General features: G+C 39.0%; 1 protein-coding gene across 2 annotated transcripts in view; it reads right to left on the bottom strand.

Moving 5' to 3' along the window:
- fibcd1b (fibrinogen C domain containing 1b) overlaps nucleotides 1-27,796 on the bottom strand; it is a 102,386-nt gene that overhangs the window by 10,389 nt on the left and 64,201 nt on the right. For both annotated transcript variants that reach the window (XM_069700862.1, XM_069700863.1), the window contains one exon: nucleotides 26,548-26,644. In XM_069700862.1, the coding sequence (XP_069556963.1) occupies nucleotides 26,548-26,644 (97 nt within the window). The remainder of the gene's footprint in view (nucleotides 1-26,547; nucleotides 26,645-27,796) is intronic.

Here is a 27,796-nt window from a genome sequence, read left to right as displayed (position 1 = left end):
AAGTACCCCGGAGTGATTTGATAAACTTCAAAAGACAGACTTAGGATGTTTTCTCTTTCAGGAAAAAAAACATAAATAATAAAAATAAAGTAACAGATGCAACACAACTCTATTTAAAGACTCTAAGGCTTCCAACTGTATTTACATAACTTTATTTCAGTCTCTAATTAAAGCCCCAGAGAATCTCAGCACGACTCCAATTCAGAATAATTAAAGAGGAAGACAAGTGAAATAACAACAGAGACTTCTTTGGTTAAAATCTAAATGCTCAGGTGTAACTCTCTGTTAATTAAATGCGATTGTTAGGTTATTTAAAATGGGTTCTGATACAAAGGAGAATTTTGAGGTGTTTTGCTTCAGTATTAAAATGCTGATTGCTCCGTTGGGGAGAGAAATCTTCTCTCTTCTCGCTGATTTGCCATTTAAAAGAAGCTAAGCGCAGATTCTAAAAAAAAAAAAAACTTCTGTCCTCCTACGTGCTTTATATTGGCAGTTAGGCTACGCTTTCTTTATTCCCTTTATTTTGACGAGTTTTATATCATTGTGTGTTTTCATGTGCTGTCTGCAGTATAGTATAGTATGTCACAGTCAGAGAATAATTAGATGTACACTACTTTAATTACAAACACGTAGTGCTGCTGTGTAAATTTCTGAAACAACTACAGATAAAAACGAAGGGATGTGACAGTGCCAAAGGAATACAATAATAGTGTGAACTTCTGTTTAACCGAAATACTCGATTTCAAATTCACTTGAGTTTAGTGCAGAGGCGTATTGTTGCCATGACAACAAAAGAAAAACATATCAGTGGGCCTATCACATTACAATGTAAAATGTTTATTCTTCTAAAATATAAAATGTATTTCATGTTAGAACATGCTTTTAATGTTGTAACAAGGTATTTGCCTGTTATTGCGACATACTAAGGTATGCAAGTTACAGTAAACAACGTTTCATTCAATCGTGGCTTTTACGTTATAAAAATGAAAGTTTTACGTGAAGATGAAATGTTCATTTTATAACAATATCAGTTATCTAGTTATAACGTGAAACATTTTTTTATAACAATAATCCATAATATAGATAACGTATATTATAAATAGTATTTTGTTATAACAAGATTTAGTTTTAAGTTTTTGCGAAGTAATAACCTGAAAATATAACAAAACATTATTATATTATTATATCATTATAAAAAAATGTATAACAAAAAATGAAATTAACCGTTTTTTTGTTTTTTTTTCTATTGTCACAGCAATGCACTTCCATATATTAGTAGTTGTTAAAGGAACAAGTTAGCAGCTCTGTGAGGTCAAGGTTGATGAGGCTGTGTATGGGCATCGCAGCACCTTGATCTAATACTAACATCAGCATGCTATCCCGCTTACCATGCTAGTTTGGGGTAAAATATATATTTGTTACTTAACTGTAAACATGAAGTACGGCTAAGGCTGAGAGGAATGTTTTTAGTTTTGTAATATTTCATAAACCACAGTACCAAATGTCTCCGTACCAAATTTCATGCATGGCAACCCATCTAACAGTTGTTGAGAGATTACAGTTTGGTCCAAAAGTAGTGGACCGACAGGCTGACATAACCAAGAGACAAAACATTTAAATCTACCAATAGAAGCCAAACTTTCTGTTTGTACACTCCGGTTCAAGCTGTTTGGCTCATTTAAAGATAGTTGGCTAAAGCTACAGATTTGAAATATCTGATCAGTGAAGAAACGACGAGAATAAATGCATTGTGGGAAAAATGCTATTAGGATAACTCTGAAAAAAGTATAACGATGATCATTCCGATACCTTAAAATGACTAGTTTGTTTATTTAAATAAAACGTTCTTATTTATGTTTAAGGTTCGAGCTATTCATCTATTAATTTGGATTCAATATAAACTGGCAGCGTGATGTACATTGAGACAAGGTCAAGTATTTAGTGTGATCAATTACTTCAATCCTTTTCAGTAACCCAAATGTTTTTTTTTATTTTGTTTTGGTTGTTTTTTTTGGTGTGGGTGTGATGTAGTCATGACACAGGCTAGGGAAATTATTTCGTTTTCATACAGTATAATAAGACCAGCAAACACTAACAATGTATGGTATTGAGCTTTCCATGAACCTTGGTTCAAAATTTGATAAAAAAATTAAAAAAAAAAAAAAAAAAAAAAAAGAGACCCTCACAGGCATTGAGCGCATCATGTTATCTGAGTTGCAATAACTATAATGGTGAAGCCTGTAGCGGGTTAATGTGTTTAAATCTAGTTTTAATACTTTTTAAGTATTTCAACATTAAAATTTAATGTCTCCTACATGCATAAACCAATGTGTGTTTAGTCAAATTATCACAAACTAACATGGAGCAAACCCGGGGCACAAAATACCCGTTTCTGTGACTCTGGGCGAAATTGTGTGGGAATGTAATTCGTTGTTGTCCTGAGGGCTCTTGGCGCGCTAAACCACCCCTGGCTTGACTTACAATCTTTTCTCGAGCAATTTCCTGCCCCTCTGATAGCACCATCCAACTCTTCAAATGACAGATTCAAAAATCGGTAGCAATCTTCTTTCAACTTTTATTCTCCCGATGAATCACTGCATTACACGAGTGTACCACAGTGCAATAATTACTCAGTGTCATCCAAGAAGAAGATAAATAATACTGCCACAATCAGCATCTCATTTTTAAACAATCAATGTGTTTACTGATAAGGAATCTCATTTAGAGTGACCGTGATTGCACGATGATGGAGCAAAAAAACTTTTAACGTTCTTTTGCCGAAGTTTTTTCCTTCAGAATGCCAGAAAAGTACAGAGCCTTCCACGGAGTTCAAACAGCGACTGCAAGCTAAACCATGAATTATGAATATTAGCACATCAGGTGGATATAAGAGTACCATATATATGCTGCAAGTAAAGAAGCAGGCCAATGTTAAACTATGAACATTAATACGACGATTGGTTCAATTTGGGAATAAATCAATGAAAAATGACAACAGAAATTATATATACCTGAAATGACATCACTAAACTAGGTCATGATAATCCATAATTCATTTTCACAGCTCTAAGGTTTATAGGAACAGATTTAGCTTATTTAGAACATGAAGACAGCCATTTGTCTTTTAAAAAAAATAAAAAATCTTTTATTCATTCTGAGGGGGGGGGGGGGTATTGTGTTTCTCCAAAACACAAAAGGAAACAAAGCTGAAGTCTTCCTGACATTGATTAAACCATTACCACCAGGGATTGTTGCTCCTTAAAATGTGATTTTTACAGCTAATGAGACTGACATCAATGGCTGGATTAAAAATGTAGAGGACGTCTAAAATATGCCTCTGTGATACTGCTAAAAGGCCCTAATATTAATGATTTATTTGCTTTTATTTGAAAAGTATGTAGAGGGATGTATTAGATGCTTTTAGGGGACGGGTTTCACAGCGTATCGCATGCAGCACTATGGGGCAAAGAGGAAAAAAAACACAAAAAAAACCCATCTCTAAACCCAACAGAGAAATGATTACAGTTCTCTGCCGTTTGTGACATTTCTCAAAGTTAATTATTCATCATGCTTTTCTCCTTGTGTTGCTGGGGGGCAGCTCCTGAGACTGTTTCAGCAGAAAAAGGAGAAAAGGAGCAGCACTCTTCCACCCCCCCACTGCCTTCCCACCATAACTCAACCCCCCCCCCTCCCCACACCTCCACATGTTGTCTTTCTACTTCTCCTTCCCCCCCTTTCCATCGTTCCCTCTTGCTTAATCTTCGTGTCATGCTATTTTATTCTACGGAGATAGCGGAGGACGAGGATGCGCTCTTTCCGCATAGCCACAAGGACAGTTCCCGTACCCTTTGCCATCGGGGGGCGAAGCTGGTCGAGGGGGTCTGTGAACACGCGTCTGCTGAAAAGCTTGCTGTCGTCTCCTCTTAGGGAATACAAAAGGCCCGCTATCTGCAGTTCTGCGCGCCCCCCCCCCTCTCCACAACCCTGTCATCAAAAGATAGGAGTGCAGGGAGAAAAACAGAGACAGGTGTGTGCAAGAACTCTCCGGCTTGCCGCTCCCTCGGAGCCAACTGTGACATTTGGTGGGACAAAAAGCAAAAGAATTCCGTGATTAACTGTCACACCTCTGACATTGCAATGCCATTTTTTTTTTGCAACTTTTCCCTTTGCAAAATACCAAGTCAAGGCTGTCAGTTTATTTTATTTTTTAGAAACTATGCTATTTATCATAAAGAGGAGGACACTGTATTTGTTTTTAATCCCTAGTGAGGGACTTCGATTTCTTTTTTAAATTTTTTTTATAAGGCTGGCTATTGGAGAGGATAGTCTAGTTAATACATGCTTTTTTCTACTGTATCCTTTGAAGCTTATGAGCTCTTGATCCCCCCAGTTACAAAAATACAGATCGTGCAAAGTTCAAATGCTTTACCCATACCAGCTCACCTCTCACTATGAGTGGTGAATGTTCAGACAAGCTGTAGATCAAATAAGATATGGCCCCTTCTCTTGCTGAGGATCAGAAAAGAGAGAGGGGCACTTCATGCATGTACTTTGACTGATAGAACAAGTGCATAAGAGGCTGATTTCACAATATTCAAAAGCATTTCAAGACTGAATAGAGAATATTCTTTAGCTGAATGAACACTTCAATGGCACTATTTGTTCAGCGGCAGACACACTGCGCCGTTCCCCGGGCTGCGTCTAACTTGGGAATAATGATCTTGGGAATGTTTGTTCACTTTGCCCACAGCGCCCTCATTACTGCTCTCAGGAGTCACTCGCTTCATCTTTGAAGATAGGTACATTTTGCAATTATATTATTGATACATATTGTTTCTTTTTCGATCTTAATGGGTTTCTGCGTAGACAATCGCTCGCCGAGCTGCATATTTCTGACCCCCAGCGCTTGCAACCGAATTAAATCTGGTCCGGATTTAATGGGAGCTGTCTCACAGTGCCGGAGACGGGGGTGGTTCGACATGACTGCAGGTGATTGGTGTGTAGGATGACAGTAAGGGAAAACAAAAAAGATAATACATGCCTTTTAACACAGACATGACAGTCCAATAATCACAAGACAATTAGGATATTTCTAAATCACTAAACCTGGGCGTCGTTCATTATTATCTCAAGGTCAGGGGTCATATTTAATTGGACAGTGTGAACATACAGAGCAACAGATCACAGCAGTTGAAAGCAAAGCTGTTTTGGTTGCAGCCCAATGGAGCTATCAAGTGTTAGAGAAACATAGAAAGAAAAAAAAATCACATGTACTTCAACCAAGGGCAATGAAAGAGCTTTAAGTGGAAGGAGGTATTTTGGTGGTTCTTATCTGCTTAAAGTGGCAAAATACAATATGTTAGCAGCCTTTAATGCATTGAGTGAAGATAGTATGAATCAGCTTGTGTTTGCTAGTGGCATAGATCAGTACCAGCTGCTTAATTATTACATAAAAGATCTGTTAGATAGTCCTTTTAATTCTGGTGGGTATAGGTTCTTATAGGAAAACTCCACATGGGTGTAAAACCACAAGGTTTCATACAAGACTTAACTTAATTTAGAATGCGTTCCCATAAGTCAAAAAGATGCACTTGTATAACAAGCAATTACTGAGGCACACAAAATAAATTATAGCATAATGAATGGAGAGACACTAAATGAAGGCTTAATTGTGCAGTAATTAAAAAAACAAAACAACAACTTTAAAATACACAAATAAACATTGGTGTGGCAGTGCATATACAGTAAACAACACATACTCGGAAGCTAAAATTATGCAGCATTGAGGCTGAATAATCAATACACAGGTAAACAACCGACAGTATGTTGGACTCTGTCACTGCGAAGGCCCGAAGGCTATAGATACAACACAACAAGAATTAATTGGCTTCATATTTAATAAGACATCTAGTCTTTCTATTTAATGAATAAAACTAAAACCGTGATGTCATGCTCAAATATATTCATTTGAACTGGACCCTTTTAAACTTTTTAGTTATATAAAGGTTCATTTAATTGTATTTATATGGCGCCAAATCACAACAGAGGTCATCTCAGGGTGCTTAAAATAGTAAGGTCGAGACCTTACACTATTAGAGAGAGAAAATGAACAATTCAACAATTCCCACATGAGCAGCAGTGGGGAGGAAAAACTCCCTTTTAACAAGGAGAAACATCCGACAGAACCAGACTCAGAGGTGGGCGGCCATCTGCCTCCACTGGTTGGTGGAGTGTAGCATGAAATTAGATATTCTTACAATGTTTTGTTCATACAGTGGAACTGTCAATATTTACTGTAGCTCGATGTGGGCAACATTACATTACATTTATGTTAATCTCGCTAATTAGAAATTTTTTAAACTATTTACCCATATTATTATTTGAGCTTTTCACAACATAATATTTAAACTGTCAACTCTTTATCCATCACTGTTACGTATTCTAACTATTTAGCTGATACTTTTAGCCATATAAACTGTTTGTCCATTAGTCATCTTCATCAACCATGTTTCCATTCCTTCTAGTTAACTATTTTAAACATTAATTCATGACATTTACCTCATTATCTGAATTGGTAATTTGTGAATTCGTTTTTTTTTACTTACTCTGTTTTTTTCAGTAACAAACTTAGCGTACCCTCTCTGGTGCAACACGCAGCCTAATTCATGTCAGGAGCTATTTTTCTGGGTGCTTATATATCTGCTATCTCACAGGTGACAGTGCTTAATATACATCTAACCATAGAACTATTTAGTTGCTGGAAATTCATTTTTGATGCTAATTTTAATAATAGCTTTACAAATGCATCCATCATGCAGCTGCTCTGAGGTGTCCGTGACTACCACCACGTTTCTGCTGTTTTAAAGTGGAGCTCTGCTCGACTTTTCGTACGCCAGCTGTCACTCCCTTCCCCGTTGCACCACATCTCCCAGCACTCATTTAAAATCAGAGCATACCGGTTGCTTTGTCTCTCGTTGCTGCTGCCAGTGTGGGCTCACAGTAAGACGTAGAAGGACGGTCATGTTGCTGATAATGTAGCCAGAGCAATTTAATTGCATGTTTGTACGGTTCAGCTGCTGCTGTGAGTGAGTTCTTTCCATGGAGGCTGTCGTCTGTTTTGAAAACCTCTTCATCCTCTCTGTATTTTTTAATCATGACTATTATTAATGAGTGGGTACATTATTCTAATAGATGAAGAGTAGGCAAGGGGTTGGTGTAACATGCATGATGCAAAGCTAATTGACAGGTCACAATGATGTAAAGGGATGGAGCCACAAGTCTTGATTAAAACTAATGTGGTTTTCCTTTCCGACTCACATTTCTGCCACAGTTCAACCGAACAACGCAGAGTGTTTTCAGTAGACATGCCTGATATACTGTTACTGCCTGATATAGAAAACATACAGGTTTATGTATTTAATAACTATTTCACTTCATCACAGACTCGCTCCATGTTTATTTCCTTATCATCACAGCGTTTCACCCGTAACGTCCATGTGGGATTTCCTTGTTTTATTGACGTCCTGTTTAGATATATTATGCAGGAAACATTGCACCCGCTCGAGGAATAATTCATGCAGACATAACTGAGCACAGAAGAGCATGTCAACATGTCAGTGCAGTGATTACTGACAATGAGCTTCATGCACATTCAGTTTGGTTGTTGACACATGTTCTGGTATATGTGAATAGTGCCTTTGATGGCATGAGTGTAAAATAACATGGTAGTCATGTATAAACTCACTATAAAGGCTAATCCCCCCCACCCCAACATTTTCCACCATGCGAGCATGTTTAACAGTTTTCAAGGAGTTCAGTTACGCATTTCATTCGTGTTTTTTTTTTTTTTTTTAAGTGTATTCGACTGACGCACAGCTTCAGTTTTCTTCGCTGTGATTAACAGTCTGGTAGCTCGGCTCGTATTAGTGTTTACACAACCTCTGAAGGACGGACCAATCAGCAAGCAGCGTCTGTGGTTAAGTGCGTCTGTCCCGCCCCTCCTTCACTCTGATTGGACGGCTGGTGACAGTGACTAGCGCTAATATTTTTCCACCTGTCATTGACCGGAAAAAAAAAATCACCGCACGTTAAGTGTTCAGCGCAGAATAAACACTCAGCACGTCATCAAGCTGCTGCAGTGTTCATTTAAACAATTAAAAAAATATGCTATACTGTAAAAAAACGTTTTGGTTCACACAGGATGTAGGTAGTTGCAGCGGTGGCAGAGTGTCGGCCGGTTTCGGCGCATGCTGATTGGTTAAAATTAACCTGCCAAGTCTACGCCAAGTTGGATGGATCAACTGCAATTGATTCCCAATGGAGGGTGACCAGAACCATATATTCACGGACTGAAATTGGCTCTGGTTCGCACCAGGCTATGAATATAATCCTTTTTGTACATTTCAGCAATCTGCCAACAGAAATCCCTAACATCACTGCTCAGGTCCCTACCCAAGCCAAGCCAGCTAGCTTGTTTATCACACTCAAACTAGACTAAACCCTTTTTACTGATCAGGAGGGCAGGTGACACACGGCGACACAAATTTGAACCTCTAAAGTTATCACCATGCCAGTGTTGGCCAGCATCACCTAAGATTAATTTATCCAATGCTCGATAGCGCAGATAGATGTCAGTATTAGATTTCAGGTTTGCTTTCAACCTCACGCCTTTGTGAAACTAAATGCTTCCAAATGCCATCCACCAGGCAAAATAAAGGAGGCTATTTTGCTCAAGTGGCAGGATTACAGTCATAAAATCATGAGAGAGAAGAATGAGAGCCAACAACCCATCACATTTGATATCATCAGAAATTAACCTTCGGGGTGGAAAGACGGAGCCAAGTGTGGTGAAGGGAGACACAGAGGGGAAGGTGGAGACGGGAGGGGGGCCAGTAGACAACTGCTGAGAGATTTGGCAGGCCTTCAAGGCTGTAATTCAGGGAGAGGACCACATTAATATTTAGAGGTGCTCTCAGGTAAAACAAAATGAGCAGAGCAGTCCCAGTTTGACGAGGAGGACTGGCAACAGACGGCATAGAGATCCACTGGGTGTGCACGAAGCTTCAAGGTTCAGCAGCATAAGACGCAATTATGTTGGAAGGTGAAAAGAAAATTAAATAAATTTATCACAGCATACATACATACAGTGTAACACAGTTATTCATGCTTCCACAAGAAGTCACAAATTCTAACAACAGACCTGTCAAAACCTATGCTTGAATCCAGCATGCATAAATACTGTTTAAAGAAATCCATGAGAACTGAGATCATTAAAATATACTAGTAGATGCAGAATGCACCATTTAACTCACAAACAGTTGCGGAAAATCATCATTTTTAGCGATAACAGAAGTACCTTTTGATGGATTAGTTTAAATTATACAAACATGAATGGTCCCAAGAGGATGAATCTAACTTGAATAAACTGTAATGATTTTGGTAATCCCTTAACCAGCTCAAGTTACTAATAATAATACAAATATGTGAACAGCTGAATCATTTGCCATCACTCTGTGTTTATTGCTGATTAATAAATGCCATGGCATTCCTGTTCTAGCTGCAACTCACAGTTGACACTCTTAAAATTTGCCCTGATTTGCAATGATTACATGAAAAGATCAATTAGCATATATCCATTTGAATCCACTTGGGTATTAAATATATTTACAAATGGACCTGACACGTACGGGATTAAATTTGGACGCAGTCTAGAAAAAAATGGTAATGATTTGGGGGCTTGTGAGGAGCAAAGAGGACACACAAAAAAAAGCCAAACACGTCTTAAGCCGCCCCTATAGGTTGAGTCCTTATGGGTGGGAAAATGGGAAAATACATAAAGAAATTTGCTGAGCTGCAAATCTAACTTAACAAAGAGAATGTGTTAGATGAGAAGGAAAACTACGGAGAGAGAGATGACATGGAGCGAAGCTTGATAAGCACCGAGTAGAACACTGAAATGCCAGGAAGACTTTGATCACAGATGCGTGACACCATTACGGGCCGGGCAAGGGCAGCTCGATGGCCCTCCAAAGCCTCTCTCTGATTCCAGGGTCAAAGTAATGAGGGGCTTGAGAGGTACAGTGTCTGACGGGGCCGACACTTCTTCAGACCCTCCAGCGCTATTTGCTTGTAATGAGGTTGCTAAAAGTTCAGCCTTAATTAAGCACCAGGCGTCATTAGAATTCAATGACTTTTTAAGAAGTCGTGACACTCTCCTTCAAATATTAATTTTGTCAACAGAGAGGCTTTTTCTCACCATTTAGAGGATTAGAAAAAAAACACAACGCACTGATTAATAGGAAAATAAGGCTGAAATGAGACCAGATTGCAGCATTTAAAACGAAGAATAGACAGTTTTATAATGGCTTATAATGACCGGTTAAATGTACTTTGGTTGCAGAATCGTTGCCAGGATTGAGCTCATGAGTTAATGATGAGATGAAGTCAATTGAGAGATTCTCAGAGAGGCAGCAACCCTTACAGTGTAAAGTAGCTCTAGGGTGTCAGATGTATATTTAATTCAGTGAGAGAAGCATGCTTTTCACAGTTAGCGTCACTCCTTATTTAGAGTTTTATTCCCAATGCAGGAGAACGCAGCCCGGACATCAACTATGCGCTCATTATAGCCCATAACAGTGGAGGTAACCCTAGGATTTATGAATTGTTAATCTACATGTTGTTTCCGATGTCTGTCATCTGACCAGGCATGAAGAACGAAGCACTGAAAAAGAGCTGTGTGATTTTAAATTGAAAACCGACAAATGATGAATTAAATTATTACAAGAAACAAAATAGAAAGAGAATTATATGGCGAGAAACTGGGGCCTTTTTCTGTCAGTCATCAGGAGATCTACTCAATCATTCCTCAATCAAATGTTCAATCATCCCATCTGTGCTCATTCAACATTCCTTTACGAGCAGATTTTGCACATAACGTTTTACATCTCCTGGAAGATCAAATACCCCCCCCCCCCAAAAAAAAAAGAGCTTCGTGTGCAGCATGGGCCCAACCAGGCTTTCGGTGGCAGCATAACTAGAGAGGTGGAAGAACATACCGTTAGGCTGGTGATGAGAGGCTTCAAATAAAGTACCTGGGTCTTGTGGAGAGGGCCACGAATTGCTCTCATTCTCATACATATCGAAATTACTGGGAGAAATTGCTGCAAATTGCAGCTATCTCTACTCCAGCACCGCAATCTAGTGCAGATGGAGTCTCCGCCAGGGTACAGCCGCACCAATCAGAGACAGCATACCCTCCTGAAAGAAGCCGAGGGAGAGCTGGAGGCCAAGGCATCATTGTGTCAGCATCACGGCTGATTGGCAAGGCCTCAGCTGGCTGGCTGGCTGTCTGTCTGTCTGTCTGGATCCCCGGACAGCCAGCATCAGTGTGTCAGATTCACTGAGGAGGAATCACACTCTTGAATAATTGATTGAATATGAATGCAGTATTGGAGGAGCTTTAACTGAAAACACTTACATGTGCTCTAAATAATAAATTGCAGGGGATTGTAGTTTAAGATTTCTCTTTGTCATGTGGGATATGGTATCATATGATACAATACTGTCTTTCCAGGCAACTGGGTTGAACACCGAGCTAAATCAGTTGCCCCGGGTTGGCCTGCACTCTGGAGCCTGTGCTGGCACATTAATCAACACATTTAATTTAATTCAGTGTACATGTACACACCTGAAATGCCACCAAATATAGTAGTAGTAGAGAAGATTCCCAGTCAAGTGAGACATCTCTGGTGCTTTTGCTCCAGAGATGCAGTAAAAGACGAGTAAATACGCTTACGGTCACATGAAACACATCCTCATGCATATATGAATATGCGTATGAAATATCCATCTGCGTTTATCTGCACAGGGTGTGCAAAGAGAGTATGAATTAAGTGATTTGTAAGTATAAATTGTAAAGGACAAACTGTTCGAGAGAGATGTAACGCTTTTAATGCTGAGAGAAAAAGCATTCTGAATGTAAGATTCTGTTTAAAAGATATTAATGTATCTGAGTTCAATGAGCAGGCGGAAGGTTACGAAGGAGACAATACGTAGCACCCACACACCCAAGGTGAGAGGCACTAGTCAATGACCTTAGACAGACATCATTTATCAAGTGCAGTATATGAATTTAAAGTGCGTAGTATTGGGCCGTTCCAAGGATTTCGCTTGTATTTCCAAGTATTTCGTGAATAGTCGAGTACCAAAGTATTACCTAAGCTTCATAAAGCCCCTTTCATGTGAATCCAATTACTATGGCAGCAATTGTGTGAAGTACAGTTGCAGAAACATGCTTAAAGTTGTACACTGCGTCATGATGAGGAATTAAGTGTAATGTTAGCAAACTGCTGTGGTTGTACTAAGGCATGAAATGGTTTTCTGGTTTATAATTATCAGTGGGCAAAGCTGGATGGAGGAAATCTGCCGGGTAGAAAGCCAATAGGCAGTATGAGCAATGCTTGTGGGCAGATACTGACTGTAAAGAGCTGCACAAGGCCTTAAAGAAATGCTACTTTCCCTGATATTGGGGTCATCGCTGAATGAATAAAATAAGCATTGCTTTGCTTTAGGTCAATGTGTTGTCATTTTGTTGTGAAAGGTTAGAATTACAGTATTACTATCACTATTCATTATTTCTGGTGACTGTGAGTTGTATTCTAGATATAGATGTAAATCCACACTGAGCAGGGAAATCACAATGAATACATTATGATCATGTATGATTTAGTTGTAAAAATAAAATCACAGCCTGTTCAGTCGATAACAAACATTTGAAAGTTATTTTATCAATAATTGTAAAAGAATGCACAATACATGTAAAACAGATCAATTTCTACGCTCACTTGTTAAGATTTGCACTTATAGGCAAAATGCAAGGCAGTCCCCAAGTCAAGGGCAAGATTTAATGATGCACTTGTTATTTGGCTGAATGATGACGGTTTTATAAATGTAAAAAAAAAAAAAAAAAAAAAATGAAGTTATGGCTTTCTGCTCTGTTAATCGCTAATTAATATCAGTGTCATTATATTCAATATGCCACCAAGGGTCTTTTACAGTGCAAGACGGACCGATATAATGAAAGAACACCATGTTAATCAGGGGCGGCAACCACCTTAAGGAGGCAGTAGGTACAGCTAATGGATGGACCGTGCCTGACATTGTTTAACAGCCTGCTTTTAAAACAAACCATTGTTACTTTATGAAAAGAAAAGAAAAAATGAAAACGTTAAAGGCTTAGTCACTTTTCATTTAAATTGTCAACCAAGTATGAAGATGATGAAATATTCCGAGACTGCTTCTGTTTCGCGCGAGCGGAGCACAGTAAAGTTTTTGTCACTAATGATACGTGTACATGTGATGGCACCATGGACCTGAGCAGAGAGCGCACATCACATTTTTTTTTGTCAAACTCTAAAAATCGGTGACGGAGACCCTTGATATGCTCCACAAAGCCTGGACCAATGAAGCAATGAGCAAAGGGAGGTGTTCCGAGAGGCATTTATGTGTCAAGAGGGTCAGAAGACTGAAGAAGGTGCCGCAGATTAGAAGTACAACCAAGTGGATGTTCGTTTATGTTCGCAGGGAAGGTCAGTGTGGATTCAAATGTGAAATAGCAGAATAAACATTGCCAGATTTTTACTTCTTCTACAAGAAAATGTGTACATCAAAAGTAATCCTGTCAGTGCTAAGTGAATAGAGCGGTGGCATAGGGATGCAAATGACTAATGAGCAGTAAAAAGGTTATGAGCTAACTGCCTCATAGTTGTGTTAAAAGAGCACACTGACATGTTCTAAGATATGTAAACTGACAACTTGTTTCTCAGTGGAGTCTGGGGGATTAAATGTCACCTGCTGTAAACAACACACAGGCTTTTGAATTTAATATTTGTTTCCGCAGGCAAAACAAATCATCCGGTGACTCATTCTACGTTATTCAATAGACAAATAGCAAATTATAATGTATGGAAAATTTTTAATGTCCAATAATTCTTACAGTATGGTCCTGGGGACAGAGGGAATGAAGAGGCTTCACGGCAATGTGATAGGAGTTTTTTTTTTTTTTTTTTTTTTAAACAATGGAAGCGACACACGGGGATGGATGACGAGTGCCTTGCGGAATAATGAGGCTATTTATTCCCTCTAACGGGAACAGAGAGAGTTCAGGGGTAGACGCTGTAGAGCTTTCTGGAGAGTTTCTCTGAGCTGTGACCTTCCTGTAAGGTTGCATCCTTTATTGACTCCGACACCACTTTCAAATCAGCTTCGTATGCACATTGTGTATGTGCATATATATATAAGGCTTTGTGGGTCTTTTTTTTGGAATTCATATCGATGTACACAGTTATACATGTATTCCTGCAATTTTGGAAGTAATCCATTACCTATATATATATTATGAAGAAAAATAACTTTTCTTAATTTCTTCCATCTCTTTCTTTTTGACAACTCACTGGCTTTTTTACTTGCTTAACCACCGCTCTCCTCTTCTCCATCGCCAGTGTGCGCTGGCCTAATTGCTAACAAATCCTCGCTAATGTCAGTCATCTGTTTCCTCCAGCTGCCTTACCAATTTTCCTGTACTAATCACCTCTCCATTTTTTTTTCTTTTTTTTCTGGACCTATCCTTTCTGTCTAACTCTGTTAATGTCTCAATATATGATTCACAAACTGTGCCGTATGAGCACGGAAGCCTCCGTTTAAATGAGGCAGAGGCATCAACTATCTTATTAAGGCCTGGAGTAATAAATCGAGTACAATCGATCGGCGAACCATCCTCACACTGTCCACTAACCTCTGAGTCAAAAGAGGTACTGACCCTTGACCTTGCTGCTCTCAGAGGTAACACTGACAAGCTGAGAGAAGATGCAGCACTACATGATTGGAGTGTTGGCAGAACTTCACAGATGAACCGTTTATCGGGTCAAGGCACGTCTACTGCAATTGTTTTAGCTGCATTTTTCTTCCACTCCTCTGTCTCTCAGAGCAGTTTTACTTGCAGTCTACCACAGACGTTTTGAACTCCATCTTTGGCTTCAGGATTATGCAAAGTAAAGGTGGTGAAGAGGGCAAGGTTTATGAATAGTTTCCATAAGTACGATCAAATGTTTATTCAAACCCTTAGCCCTTCCTTTCTCAACCAATAGAAACTTTCCCTGACGTCCAACTGCAGCGTCTAAAGGCAAAACAAAAATTGAAAAAAAGAAAGGCAAAATGAGCCGTCGTCCTCACGGGAATTGTGATGTTCTTTGATTTTCGCTCTCTTTTGTAGATACTGTCCTCTTTAGATTTTCTACTGGGTGACAGGAATATAAATACAAGCCTCGGGATGCTGCATTGTGATAACGGCAAGCTGTGGCGGATAAATGTATATGAAGATGTGTTTATGCATGGGTGTGTGGGAAAGAAAAAGATTAGGAGGTAGGAAAAAATACTGAGAAACAGCTGCATAGGGTGAAGATATGGGCTGACTATGGACAATATGGTCGCATTACTACATATTTTTAACAGCGTGAATCAGGAGACGTTTCATTACGTTCATGCTGGTGAGCAAAGGTCTTGTTCTGTTCTTTTTGGCATTTGCCTTTAAAGAGAGATTGTGGTTGTGCACCATGCAGCGTGGTAGAAATCAAACAACAACCAACTTCCTTGAAACTAAAAGGCTCAAAGAGTTTCAAACAATGGCAGCTAAATCACTGCATTGATAGGATCTTTGTTTTCACTGGTTCTTGTAGTTCAGTAGCCTGTGGCCCGTTTCATGTATTTTGCAACATGACAGCTGTGACTTCACTTTTACACTTTTAACTGATCAAAAGACGCACGGTACTTTGGAGGCAACAGAAACTCACTAAAGTTTCTCCAATTCCCAAGTGACAAACATTTGTGAAACAGGATGCTCGCAAATCACAATAATATGTTAATTGATCATTTAAATTTACATATCACATCCACGCAGACAACTGCCAAAACAAAAAGGCTCTGTTAAAGCTGTTGCTGTTGCTGTTGTATGTGCGTGTCTGGACATGGGCAAAAATAGGTCATTAGAAACTCGTAATTCAAATTCAGTTCTTGCAATTCTTCTTCTTGCAATTCAATATCCCACCCGGCTTCGGGCGAATTCAGGGTACACCCCGGACAGATCGCCCGTCCATCACAGGGACAAAACAGAAAGACAGACAACCATCCACACTCACATTCACACCCAATTTAGAGTTGTCAATTAACCTTGCACCCATGTCGTTGGATGGTGGGAGGAAGCCGGAGCACCTGGAGAAAACCCATGCAGGTACCGGGAGGACATGCAAACTGCACACAGAAAGGCCTCAGCCCACCAGCAGGTTCGAACCCAGAACTTTCCTATTGTGAGGGGACGGTAGTGCTAACCCCGGCACCACACTGCTTGAAATTGGGCAAATATTACCTTCAATTTGCTGGACGTGATACTCCGAGCTGAACAACACCAGTTTTCAACATGTCAAGCCCTGTATCACGACGAAGCGTGAAATAGAGACGCCTGTCCACTACAGCAAAGCATGCGATAGCTATGCTTGGCACTATGTAGGCGTGAAAGTTACACGTTTTCCTGGCATAACTTTATCTGGTATTTGATTAATCTGGTAAAGTTTCAATCAATATGATAAGGCATAGCTATAACAACAACAAAAAAATTCCCTTGGCTATTCAAAAACTTGAAAAGGAGTTCTATGAATCTGCATTCGATTGCTCTTCCTCAGCAATCAGCTGTGTCCCAATAAACAGAAGTGAATTGGACAAACTGAATTTGAGTCACAGTTTCAAAGCAGATTACTTCAATTTCAAAACATTACATTGAGTTTCAAATTGATTAAGAATTCAGTTCCAATTAATTTCAAACGATGTACTCCAGATTTAGTGTGTCGATGCAATTTATTCAAGTTGAATAATACCAATTTATATGATGAGATTCAAGTTCAGTTTTTTAATGAAATGAATAAAGGAATTTGAATTAAACTATAAAGGATTCTAGTTCAGTTTCTAATGACATTTATTTCTGCCCATATGTCGTCTGCCGAGACTCAGGATGAATAGACCCCCCTGCTGTGTGTGGATATCCACTGCTTTTAGAAACTCTGAGTAGTTCTACAGGCTGGGAGTTAATTGCCACCGACTCTGTGCCTATTTCACATTGATCTAAGGAACATGGGAAGGAATCCTGCCACAGAAAAAAAAAAAGGAAAAAAGATAAGACAGAAAGGACATGAAGGGAATAAAACAGCAAAAGAAAGACAGCACGCATGCTTGGCATTTACACAGTATGCCTACTGGCTAAGCATGTGTATTTGCGTGAGCGCAGATAGGCATGGGTGTCTTTGTCACTGTGTTTCCCTTCTTCCTTCATTGTCACTGTGAAGACTAGTTACATTTAAAAAAAATTTTTTTTTATTGAACACTTTGCTTTAAAAAAAAAAAAAAAATGCTGCCTCTGCCTCTATACACAGTTGTCTCTCCTCATTCTTTTCAAGCTGACCTTTCCGTGTCGAGTGGCTGTCACTCGCTTAGCTGACACAGACAGTCGAGTCTGTAAAAAACGCCCTCTCCAAGTTGTAGTCATTCCCCTGCCTGGTATTCATCTGCACTCTCACCTCTGTATAAACACACACAAACACGGAAATGTCTAATTCTTTGTGCCTCGCCTCCCTGTAATCACATGAGCTTACAGTACTCAGGGTGGTCACAAGCTTGATTATAGCCCTTGCTTATGGCCCCTATTGTTAAAGGTAAGCAGTATGTAAAGTGGTTAACGCTGCATTTTTCCTGCAGGAATTGTGCAATTTCAGTGTCAGGATTGGCGTTTATATTTCTTATCGGCGGCAGATGTAAGCGTATCTTTAATGAGGCAGTCGGCCGAGGAATGTAAGATCACAACAAGGCACTCGTCACATAGAGGACAACTTCCAGGCAGAGCAGTCAAGACACATGGGTCTTATTACACTGTTCCCCCACTGTGGGGGACCATCAGAAAAATATGATGATGTGGCATGCTCTAGGCATCCTTAGTAAAAAAAAAAAAAAAAAAAAAAAAATTGAGAATAATCAGTTACCTGGAGGGACAAATTAAAATGTTGCATGTTATTTGGCTGTGCTGAAATGTAATAATAGAGAAATGATGTCATTTGTTTTGTCTGTTTTGTCTTTTGGGAGTAAAATTCTTCCTATATTAAATCTATATGCTAGTGACCACACGTAAGCTTATTGGTGCTTTCATGCTCGGACACGACGCTTGCATGCTCTCTATGTGTCTAACGCAGTGAAAAATACAACTACACAAATATAATTCAGTCTAAGGAATAAGAAATATATACAGTATGAAGGTAAAGTACACTGTAAGTACAGGGATCGTGTCTCGCTATATACTGTAAATACCATTATGCATGACAAAAAGGGAAAAAGGGTCTCAATAAATTAAGTTGAACAAATATTATTTTGAAACATAATGCGGCTGAGTTATCTGTTAATCTTTTTGATGACGAGCAAAAAAAATAATATATATATATATATTGTATATATATTTTGGTTCATAGTGATGGAATTTAAAGGGTGTAATAGAAAATACAAGCAGCTCCATTTACTGCCTCAGCATCACAAGATGAGTGCAGGGTGAAAGTTTATATATGAAAACATGACAGCCTTCCAATGAGTTTAAGTTTGGAGTCCCTTTCTCTTTGTACACTTTAAAGTGTGCATTTTGTATACCTACAATCTGTTTAATCAGTTGCATTTAGCTAAAACTGCAATCCGTAAGCCAAATCTGATGTGAAACAATAACACTTAGCTATTACTTCAGCTCTGAAATCTAACTTTACGGGCTGATTTGCATCTCCTGCGATGGGAAATGACATAAACTGTCAGAGAAACAAGGACAAAAAAACAACATTTTCACCCTCTTTCATTGCCTCAGGCTGAAACTGTTTTCTTTTTTTTGTTTTTAAAGGAATTTAATACATCTTATTTTCAGCTCACGTCTTCTACAGCTGGCTTATTAAACAGTTGAGTAACTGTATTAGCATTTTTGTCTGAGATTAAAACAATCCATAAGGGCTACACGTGTCTTACTTTCCCTGTGGGATTGAGCAGATTGCTTTTCCCTGGAAAATGGTTTTGTGACAGTGGTGACAGTGAAAAGAGTCTACAGAGGAAAAAAGCAGGAGCAACATAGGGCTTCTGGAGACGTGGGCGGTTAGATGGTTAGAAATCCTACAGGAGAAGGCTGATGTAGTGGTGCATAAACAGGCCCTTGCAGGCTTTTATGCTGAAGGAAGCTGAATAGTTCAAGGCCGACCAGGTTTAAAGGGGTCTGCAACCATGTTTCCTGACTCAGGCGGTGCACAAGTCCTAGCAGGTTGGTGTCACTGATCTTGTCATCGGTCTGTTGTTGTTTGTTCCCGCCCTCTTTTGTAGCCAAATCTGGATGGAATAAATCTAATTAGAGTTTAAGTTCCTCTGCTGGCACGTCCTCTTTGGCCTTTTTACAAAGCTTGGTCTGAACCCAAACATTTTCATGGCAGCCGGTGTGTTGTGACTATAAAGGATCTGGCATTGGGACCTGAATCTCCGATCAGACCAGTGTGCCCATGGTTGCGATCTTTTAGGAAGAGAGCAGTGGGGAAATCATTCAGGAAGTTAGTGGAAGTGGAAGTCTGTTTTTAAGTTTTGGAAATTGAGTTTTGAGCAGTGAGGTCCTGGGATCTTTGCATGTAGTTATGGGATAGAGCACAGTTTTATAAAGATTTTCTTGATTACCCAAAACACTTTTGGCCCAGAAGGAAAACTGCAGTGGATCCAGCAAGGGGGCCTGTGATGTGCTTTCGGTGGGCACAGTAGTTTTTTTTTTTTTTTTAAGAATTTGTGACGATTGATAAAACAGGAAACAGGCCTGTGGTGATCGTGAAACAGTTGAAGCAGGAGAGAATTTCACACAAACTGAGTGATTTCTTGAAAGATCTGTGTGAAGACAGGAGCCAACTGGTCACCACAGGCCCGGGGCTTTCCTTGTGATGGGTGATAGGAAATCAGCTGCAATTGTAAAGTGGGTGGCTTGAATCCAGGGAGAAGTTTAAGCTTTGTTTTTTGAGCTTCTGAGTGTAGCTTCTTTTGCCTTTTGAGCGTCATCACTGGGCTGATAAAGCTGCCTCACTTTGGCTATAAATCAGTTTTTATGGCCGTATTTTGAATTAGTCTTTGTAAGAACATATATTGCTCACCTGAAATGACACTTCACAAGTCAGTCACAGTGTCAGTAAGCTCAATAAGGCCCATTTTCCCACGGTGTTTACTACAGGGTTAGCGGATTTATTTTTTTTGCCTGTAAGCTTAAAAAAAAAAAAAGATGAGTTATCAGACGGTCTAAAAGTGGCATGAAGGACGGAGCAGTAAGCTTCCTTTAATGTGACAGTGTGTTTCCCAGCGGAATACTTAACATACTGTATGGACACGGCAGTTCCCGGCTGAGATTTGTTCTGTTAAAAATTCCCTGGAATAATAAAAAAGAGGCTGCTCTTTGCTCCACGCCAGCTATCGGGGCAGCCAAGCGCTGCAGAAGCCTCGCTCACACAGGCTCGAGGCACGATGTAAACACCAGCTGGAATAAAGGAGAAAACCTCCTGTGGAGGATAAAATGGGTTAGTGTTAATGGAAAGAGCTTGAAGGTGAGGGCAACGTATTTGATTTCACACCGTTATATCAATACACCAACTTTCCCTGAGATAAAAGCTGATTCTGTCTCCCCAAATTTCCCTTAGAAAACCAGCCCCGATACGCCGTCCACTCTGAAAGTCAAGCAGATATCATTTATGTCCATGCAGGGTGGATTCATCTTGGCATATTTCCGTGACTCAAACTGCAACAGAGAGGTAGGAACAGTGTGTCTGTTTTTTTTTTGTTGTTTGTTTTTTTTTGCCCAGAGAGCCAAGATTTATCTGGTGCACACAAGTGAGCAGACTCTGCAACCCCCCACTGGTGGAGTTTTAGCAGTGTTATTTTCTCTGTTGGTTCTCATGCAGAGGAGAGCTGCTCCTCAAACTGAAAAATCTATCAAGTTCCCTGTGTATTTTAAATATAGGTCCAAAGTGATAACAACTTCCTGCATGCTTAAAAAAAAAAAAACAGAGGTAAATGATCTCTAAAAATGTGAAGATTGTGATTATCGAAGGATTAATGGCTTTTTATACTTTCGAATTTGGTGTTTTGTTAGGGACTACTCAGATTATTCTGGCAGTTGAAGTAACATTGAAATGGGTATTGATTCCGGAATAAAAATAAAAATAAAAAAAATAGATGGCAAATTGACTGCAGTATAAAAGAGATGGGAAAAAAAACTAAACAAAAACAAATGCCAATGATTTTACAGCAAAAACAAATGTCTGTTCTAAATAAGTAGATGGATGACAGAAATACAATCCAGCAGTTGTTGAACAATATTAGGAGTTACCAAAAAACTAGAATTCCATTTAGAGTTATCGATTGAGCTGTTTATGAAACACTGATAAATACAATTTAGTACAGCTCAAGAATGTTAAGTGTTTCTGTTTTCTTTAAATAGAAAAAGGTAAAACAAAACATGTTTTTGCTTCTTTCAACAAATAATACGTATAACTGTAATACATAAAAACCCGTATGTTATTATAATCTGATTTCAAACACATTTATTCAGGGTTTACCTGCAGTCATACTTTCATAAACCTGACAATGTGAGCTAAAATGACCTTCTAAACTAAGAACAACATTTTTTTTTTTATCAAAAAACAGTTGTGAAACATTTGTTTTGAATGTCACTCCCTTGATGATACAGAAGGTTTCACAAACAGAAAGGACAAAATGTCACTGGAAATTGGTTGTGTCAACTTTAGAGTGATATTCCACAATTCTACAACTCGCACCAGCTAAAGTGCCACCTTTTTACGCTTTTGTTCGAATACATTGTTTGTACATAATAATAAATCAGAGCTGCAGTCTTCAGACTTATATGAACATGACAACAGACAGTTTGTCTATCCCTTCTCTGCTGGATTTAAGTGCAGCTTTCAACACTGCAATCCAAGGTCTGTTATTGTAATAGGCCATCTGGAAAAACTAGGTTAGTCTCTTTGGGACCACATTAAACTGTTTCAGGACCTATATTACAGGTAGACAAGTCTACATCAGCCTCGACGACCAGGTGTCGAATAGATTTGATGGTAACAATCGAATTGCGTTGACCCAGTTTTATGTTCTTTATAATTTCTCCTTTGGGAGAGTTTATTCAGTAATAAGTTAGTTTTTTTTTTTACAGTTATACACACAGCATGCATAAACTATGCTTCTGTTGTGCTATAGGGCACAGATTTGATTTGCTATCTCTGTAACTACAAATGTACAATGTTAGTTTATAGAGGGAAAAAAAAGAAGAAACAAAATAAGAATACGAATACTTTAGGACAAAACGAGCAACCTATCAAATTTAGAATTACCAATACAGTGTAAAAATATAATATAAAACTACACATTTTTTATTAAACAGTAACATCAGATTGTCTTAAATCACTACCAGTGAGTGACAGTTTGACGATGAATAGAAGAACAAATTCTTTTCCAAGTGGAAAACATTATTGCAATTCCTCTAAAGAGAATTGACCCGAAATTAATTAAAATCTATAGGCACTTCAACTAATTGACGTCTAAGCTGCAACAATGTAAAGATATCCTAATTGGTTTTCCCGGAAGTGGGCCTTTTTCTGAAATTGAATTTAGATAAGTTACTCAATGCATGCAGCAGAAAATGTGCTCACAGTTTTGACGTCTCATACTGCAAACTTGTTGCTGAGGACATTTTTATTGCAGTGGAGATTTCAGAAAGCAGGATCTGTTAACTCCTGTTAAATCCTTCTTTCTCATTATCACTGTTTTTCTTATAACTATTAACTATCCTCATACTACTATAAATTAAATACATCTAATAAAAATCAGAATTAGCAGCATCGTAAGATAATGAGAAATGTACATAACTTCAAAGGTGGTGGATGGCAGAAGAGAGCACTACTGGTCTGGAGGAAGTAGCTGCAATGCATTTCTTTCTGAGCTACAGGCAAGCATGAATCCATTTTTCATTTTTGCCCTGAGGGTAATCGATGATGGGGGGTGACGAGACAACAGCACAACCTGAATGAGCAAGGGTTCTCTGAAACGTTCAAAGTAGCCTGCTGGCTCATTTAAATTCAGTCTGCTAAATCCTGAGCTTTCCATATTCCCACCCCTGCTTCTACAGCAAACCACAGGGACATCTACCTGGCACTCTAACCACATTTTTTTTATTATGGGCTGCACTCTGTAATGGCCTCAGGTCAGCAAAGAGACCTAGATTTCCATTAATTCACATAAACACCGCAAATGCTATAAACCATATGCAAGCATGCCTACATCTCACAAGGACACAGAGTGGGGGTGGTGAAGCGCCTACAACCATGCAGACCCACATTATGTTCTGGATCTGCAGTCCAGTCTATTTACATACTGTGAAATATTAATTACTGAGACTCATGCCTGATGGATGATGTTATGCCCACATTACAAATGTGAAACAGAAGTAAATGAAACATTCATTTAAAGAATAAAGGCAAACATTTACTTTAGTTCATTATTTAAAATCAACTGAAATTTCTTTGGCACATATATTCAATTTGATCATTATTTTACTTTAACTCGCAGGTGTTTCAATTGTAAAATATTTAAGCTCAATAAAAACATTAAACAGCAGCTACATAAATGAAAAGCAAAAGTGCACCTGTACCATTAATTAGCTGCAGACGCCACTAGTATCAAAATGGCAGCATCAATTGCAGCCCGCGAGCAGCAAGCAGCTCCAAACTATCCGACCCAAATTTTCTGCGTGAACAGACGGCTTTGGCCATGCTCTGTTTGGGATTGTAGCGAGCCGTTGCATCCTAGTGGGCGTGAACCTCGGGATAATTTTGGAAATATTGAAGCAGCCTTTAACCAATCAGCATCGACCATATGCGGTATATTTTGTGCTAAAACTCGCCAAACTACAAACGACAGACAACCTTCCCCAATTTACTTGGTTACCTTGCTGAGGAGTTGTAGGTGTGCAGCAGGTCACCAGAAACTCTTCAACAAGTAATTTGAGTGACTCAGTTCTGCTTCTGTCTTCAGTATTTACAACTGACTCACTGCTAATTAAATACAAATTTAAAGCAGTCAGACACCGAATTAATCAAATCCTATACCATGTGCTGCAATAAATTGACGCCTAAGCTATGACTGAGAGCCGAGCTGCCCACAGATACTTTGAATGTCCTCAGTTTTGCTCCAAAAGAGTCTAGTGTGTTTGAAGGAGGAGCTTTAATCCAGAGTGCTCATGGGAGAGTATCTCAGTTGTTGAATGGCACGTCCATGACCTTGACCAGAACCAAAACTTTGTTTTTACAGAAATAAACTTCTTCAAGCCTCACTTACTTTAGCAGTCTGAACTTGAGCAAACCATCAGCAGAGGACAGAAAGGTACACAGAGTTATCCGCGGTGATAGCTCATTAGCACTCAGCTGTTCAATACAAATTTTCTCATTTCTACAAATGTGTGTCTTTTATGGGACTTCCTTAGGACTGGTGTGTAAGTAGACCAGATTAGTAGTGCACTCATAAGAGTATGAAACAGCTTATTAAACAAACATTTTTCTCCTTAACGCTGAACAAACTTTCCTGTTTGAAACGACAGGTGTTAGAAAGGTCATAGGCTACGCTGTTTTCACAGCAACTTTTGTTTGACGTTGTGAGTCATGTCACCAGCTTCAGAGTGCTGTCACCATCACAATTTGACTGTGTCAGTTAGCCATCAATTACACTGCTGTCACAGTAATATACAGCATGTGGTGAGTGGGAGTATCCCTGAACAATTTGGGATCAGAACTACAAAAGAGAGTGCTTGAATGGTGGCAACTATTACATGTGGTCATATTTTGGGGATAGTAAATATCATTTTCAAAGCGGTTAGGTTTGGTCAAACGGTGAGTCCGCAGTGTTATTCAATATCTTCCTGTAATTTGTACTGTATGCACAACATTTTTCTCTTTCCCCGAACATTTGATCAAACTTCCCCAACACCACAAAGCACCACCATGCCGCCAACTTCATCACAATACACCCGACATTACCGGAAGGATATGCGATTGTAAAACCTTTCTATCAAGTTACTAGACGGCTGTGCAAATGCATGTCTACCCGGTTGCTTGTTTGTGTACTTTAATGTGTTACATGTTAAAAAAAAAAAAAAAAAAAATTTAAAAAAAAAACATAGTAGTGATACCTATTACTGGAGATGTTTGAGTATACAGGGGTAATAGTTTAGATTTACTGATATCCCATAAAGTTAGTTATTATGAAATGTTAATTAGATGTGGCTACAGAGTTCAACTCCTCACCTGGAGTTTGTTTCTATTTGAGTTAGCTATCATGGATTCACCGGGATATGTGCTTCTTCAGTTGCCCGTTTTCAGACTGAACACCTGATGTGAAAAACTTGCTGTCAGACTCGGCCTCATGCTCTCCCTGCTCCCTGAACAACTACCAGGTTATTTACAAAAAGCACACAAGGCCACTCTATAATGAAGCTGTGTTTCTATGCCCTTTGACAGCTCACTTTAAGCCACAAGAATGACCACGATGGACACGAATCTTCCCTGAGAAGAAATATTTTGCTACATTTAATGAGAACTGGTGTGAGGATGAAGAATTTGGCTTCAGAGAAGTTGATAATTTGACAGTCAAATTGGCTTTATTTTGCCTGTCAAATTTGAGTGGAGGCACGGACCAATGTGTCATGCTGCCAGCTAGAAATACAAGGATTTGGACAAGCGCTCTCTTAAAAAGTACTAATTTATAGCCGACGGCGATCATTGAGAAGCTGAGGTCAAAGAAAGAAAGAAAGAAAGAAAGAAAGAAAGAAAGAAAGAAAGAAAGAAAGAAAGAAAGAAAGAAAGAAAGAAAGAAAGAAAGAAAGAAAGAAAGAAAGAAAGAAACCAATTATACTCTTGTGTGTTTGTCATGTGAAAAATAAAAAAAGTAATTTTTTTTTTCATCACTGGTCTTTTGGCTTGTGCAATGTTTTTGTTGTGCTGAACAAACATCTTACAGCATAATGCGTACTTTACAGACAGCTTGAACTGAATTTGCTGCGATATTTTTTGTCCCTGTTGCTGCAGTGGTTTCCATTGTCACAGTAGTATAGCTATTACTGAATTCTTGATGGAACAAAGGGTCAGTCTGTTTGTGTGTTTCTTTATCTTGCTCCATCCCTTCCCACAACTAAGTGTTTTACCCTTAGCAATAGTGGCTGTAATTATCTCGTTGATTGGATGGTAGTTTTATAATTTCTCTTCATTCAGGCATATACAGCTACTTGGCCACAATTTGCATACTTCGTGTAATCTACTTTCCACGGTTTGGCTTGGCGTGGATTTGCAAGCCTCAATACACCATACAGTCATACATTGCCAAACACTCTCGTTCACCTGAGCCACTTACCGAGCCAGTGTTCACCAGTAATCTTGCCAAATCCCTCGCGATAGGACTCCCATCCTCTGAAGAAGTTGACCGAGCCGTCCTCCCTCCGCTGAATCACCTATGCAGTCAACATGGCAAGACAAGAGATCAGGGGTCAGACGAGATTCATGTCTCCCAATGTGTTTCATCGTCCTTTGTGATGAGTCATTCCCAGAGACCCACTGTTGGTCGCTGAGCTCATCTAGAACTAAACTAAATGAACTCATAAACGCTTACTCTTTTGCAAATGAATAATGCAAACGCTCTTCCCACTAAAAAGGCAATTTGTCAGAAGCTAATAAAAGGAATCCATTAAATCGTGACTGACTTTGAATCAAATTGCCATGGAATCTGCATTGTTAATTGAAATACCAGAAAAGAGATGATATTCATAAAACAATAATCCTAAACACACACAGAGAGATGAAATTTCTTTTGTACTATGTGTCATAAAATTCTCTAAAGCAATGGTGTGGAGAAATTATTTGGCTTTTTATAGCAACCCTTTCAGTATGAAAAACAAGAGAAATATTAGAAAACAGTTGATACTAAGCAACTTAGCATGTGCGAGGGTGCTGTATTTGTATCACCCGATGAAACACTCTATCCATTAAAAGTGCTGACGTGCCAAGCATCAGGCTGAGGATGAAGGGAAATTGGAAATGTGCTCCTGAGGAAGAAATGCATGCAGATGGAAAATAGTCTAGGAGTCAGTGTTGGAAGGCTGTGTTAATGTTGAAATGACAAAGGAAATTCCCCAAGACAGTTTATATTCAGCATGACTAATCCCCTCACATACCACAAGGTACCAGATGGCACCAACAGCCATATTCGCCTTTAACATCTGCACAGACAAAGAAATCCTGCAGTGCAACCGCAGACTTTTACAGAATCATTTTCATCCTCGTAATTGTCTTCGTCACGATCATCTTAATCATCATTACTGTATGATCATCTCTTATCAATATCATCTAGGGATTGTAGAGGGATTTTTTTTCTCCTCATTCTCCAAGAAGCATTGATTTCTTCTCTTATTCTAGGGAGGATCATCTTCACACCCCATATATTTCAGACTCATGCTGCACTTTTAAAGCCAATAACATCGTCGGTATTTATTTTTATTTGTTGGTCGACATAGATACACAGATCTTGTGTGATGAGCTAAGATAGAATTAAAGGAAATCTTTACAAATATTTTTTATAATTTTTTCATTAATTTTGTTCCGTTTCC

The sequence above is a fragment of the Brachyistius frenatus genome, unplaced genomic scaffold (assembly GCF_029030835.1).
Source record: "Brachyistius frenatus isolate BFR_SWC_R1_liver_20210118 unplaced genomic scaffold, ASM2903083v1 Contig_35, whole genome shotgun sequence".
NCBI classification, from domain to species: domain Eukaryota; kingdom Metazoa; phylum Chordata; class Actinopteri; family Embiotocidae; genus Brachyistius; species Brachyistius frenatus.
Note: the sequence above shows the minus strand (reverse complement) of the source record. Positions and strands in the feature narration are given on the sequence as shown.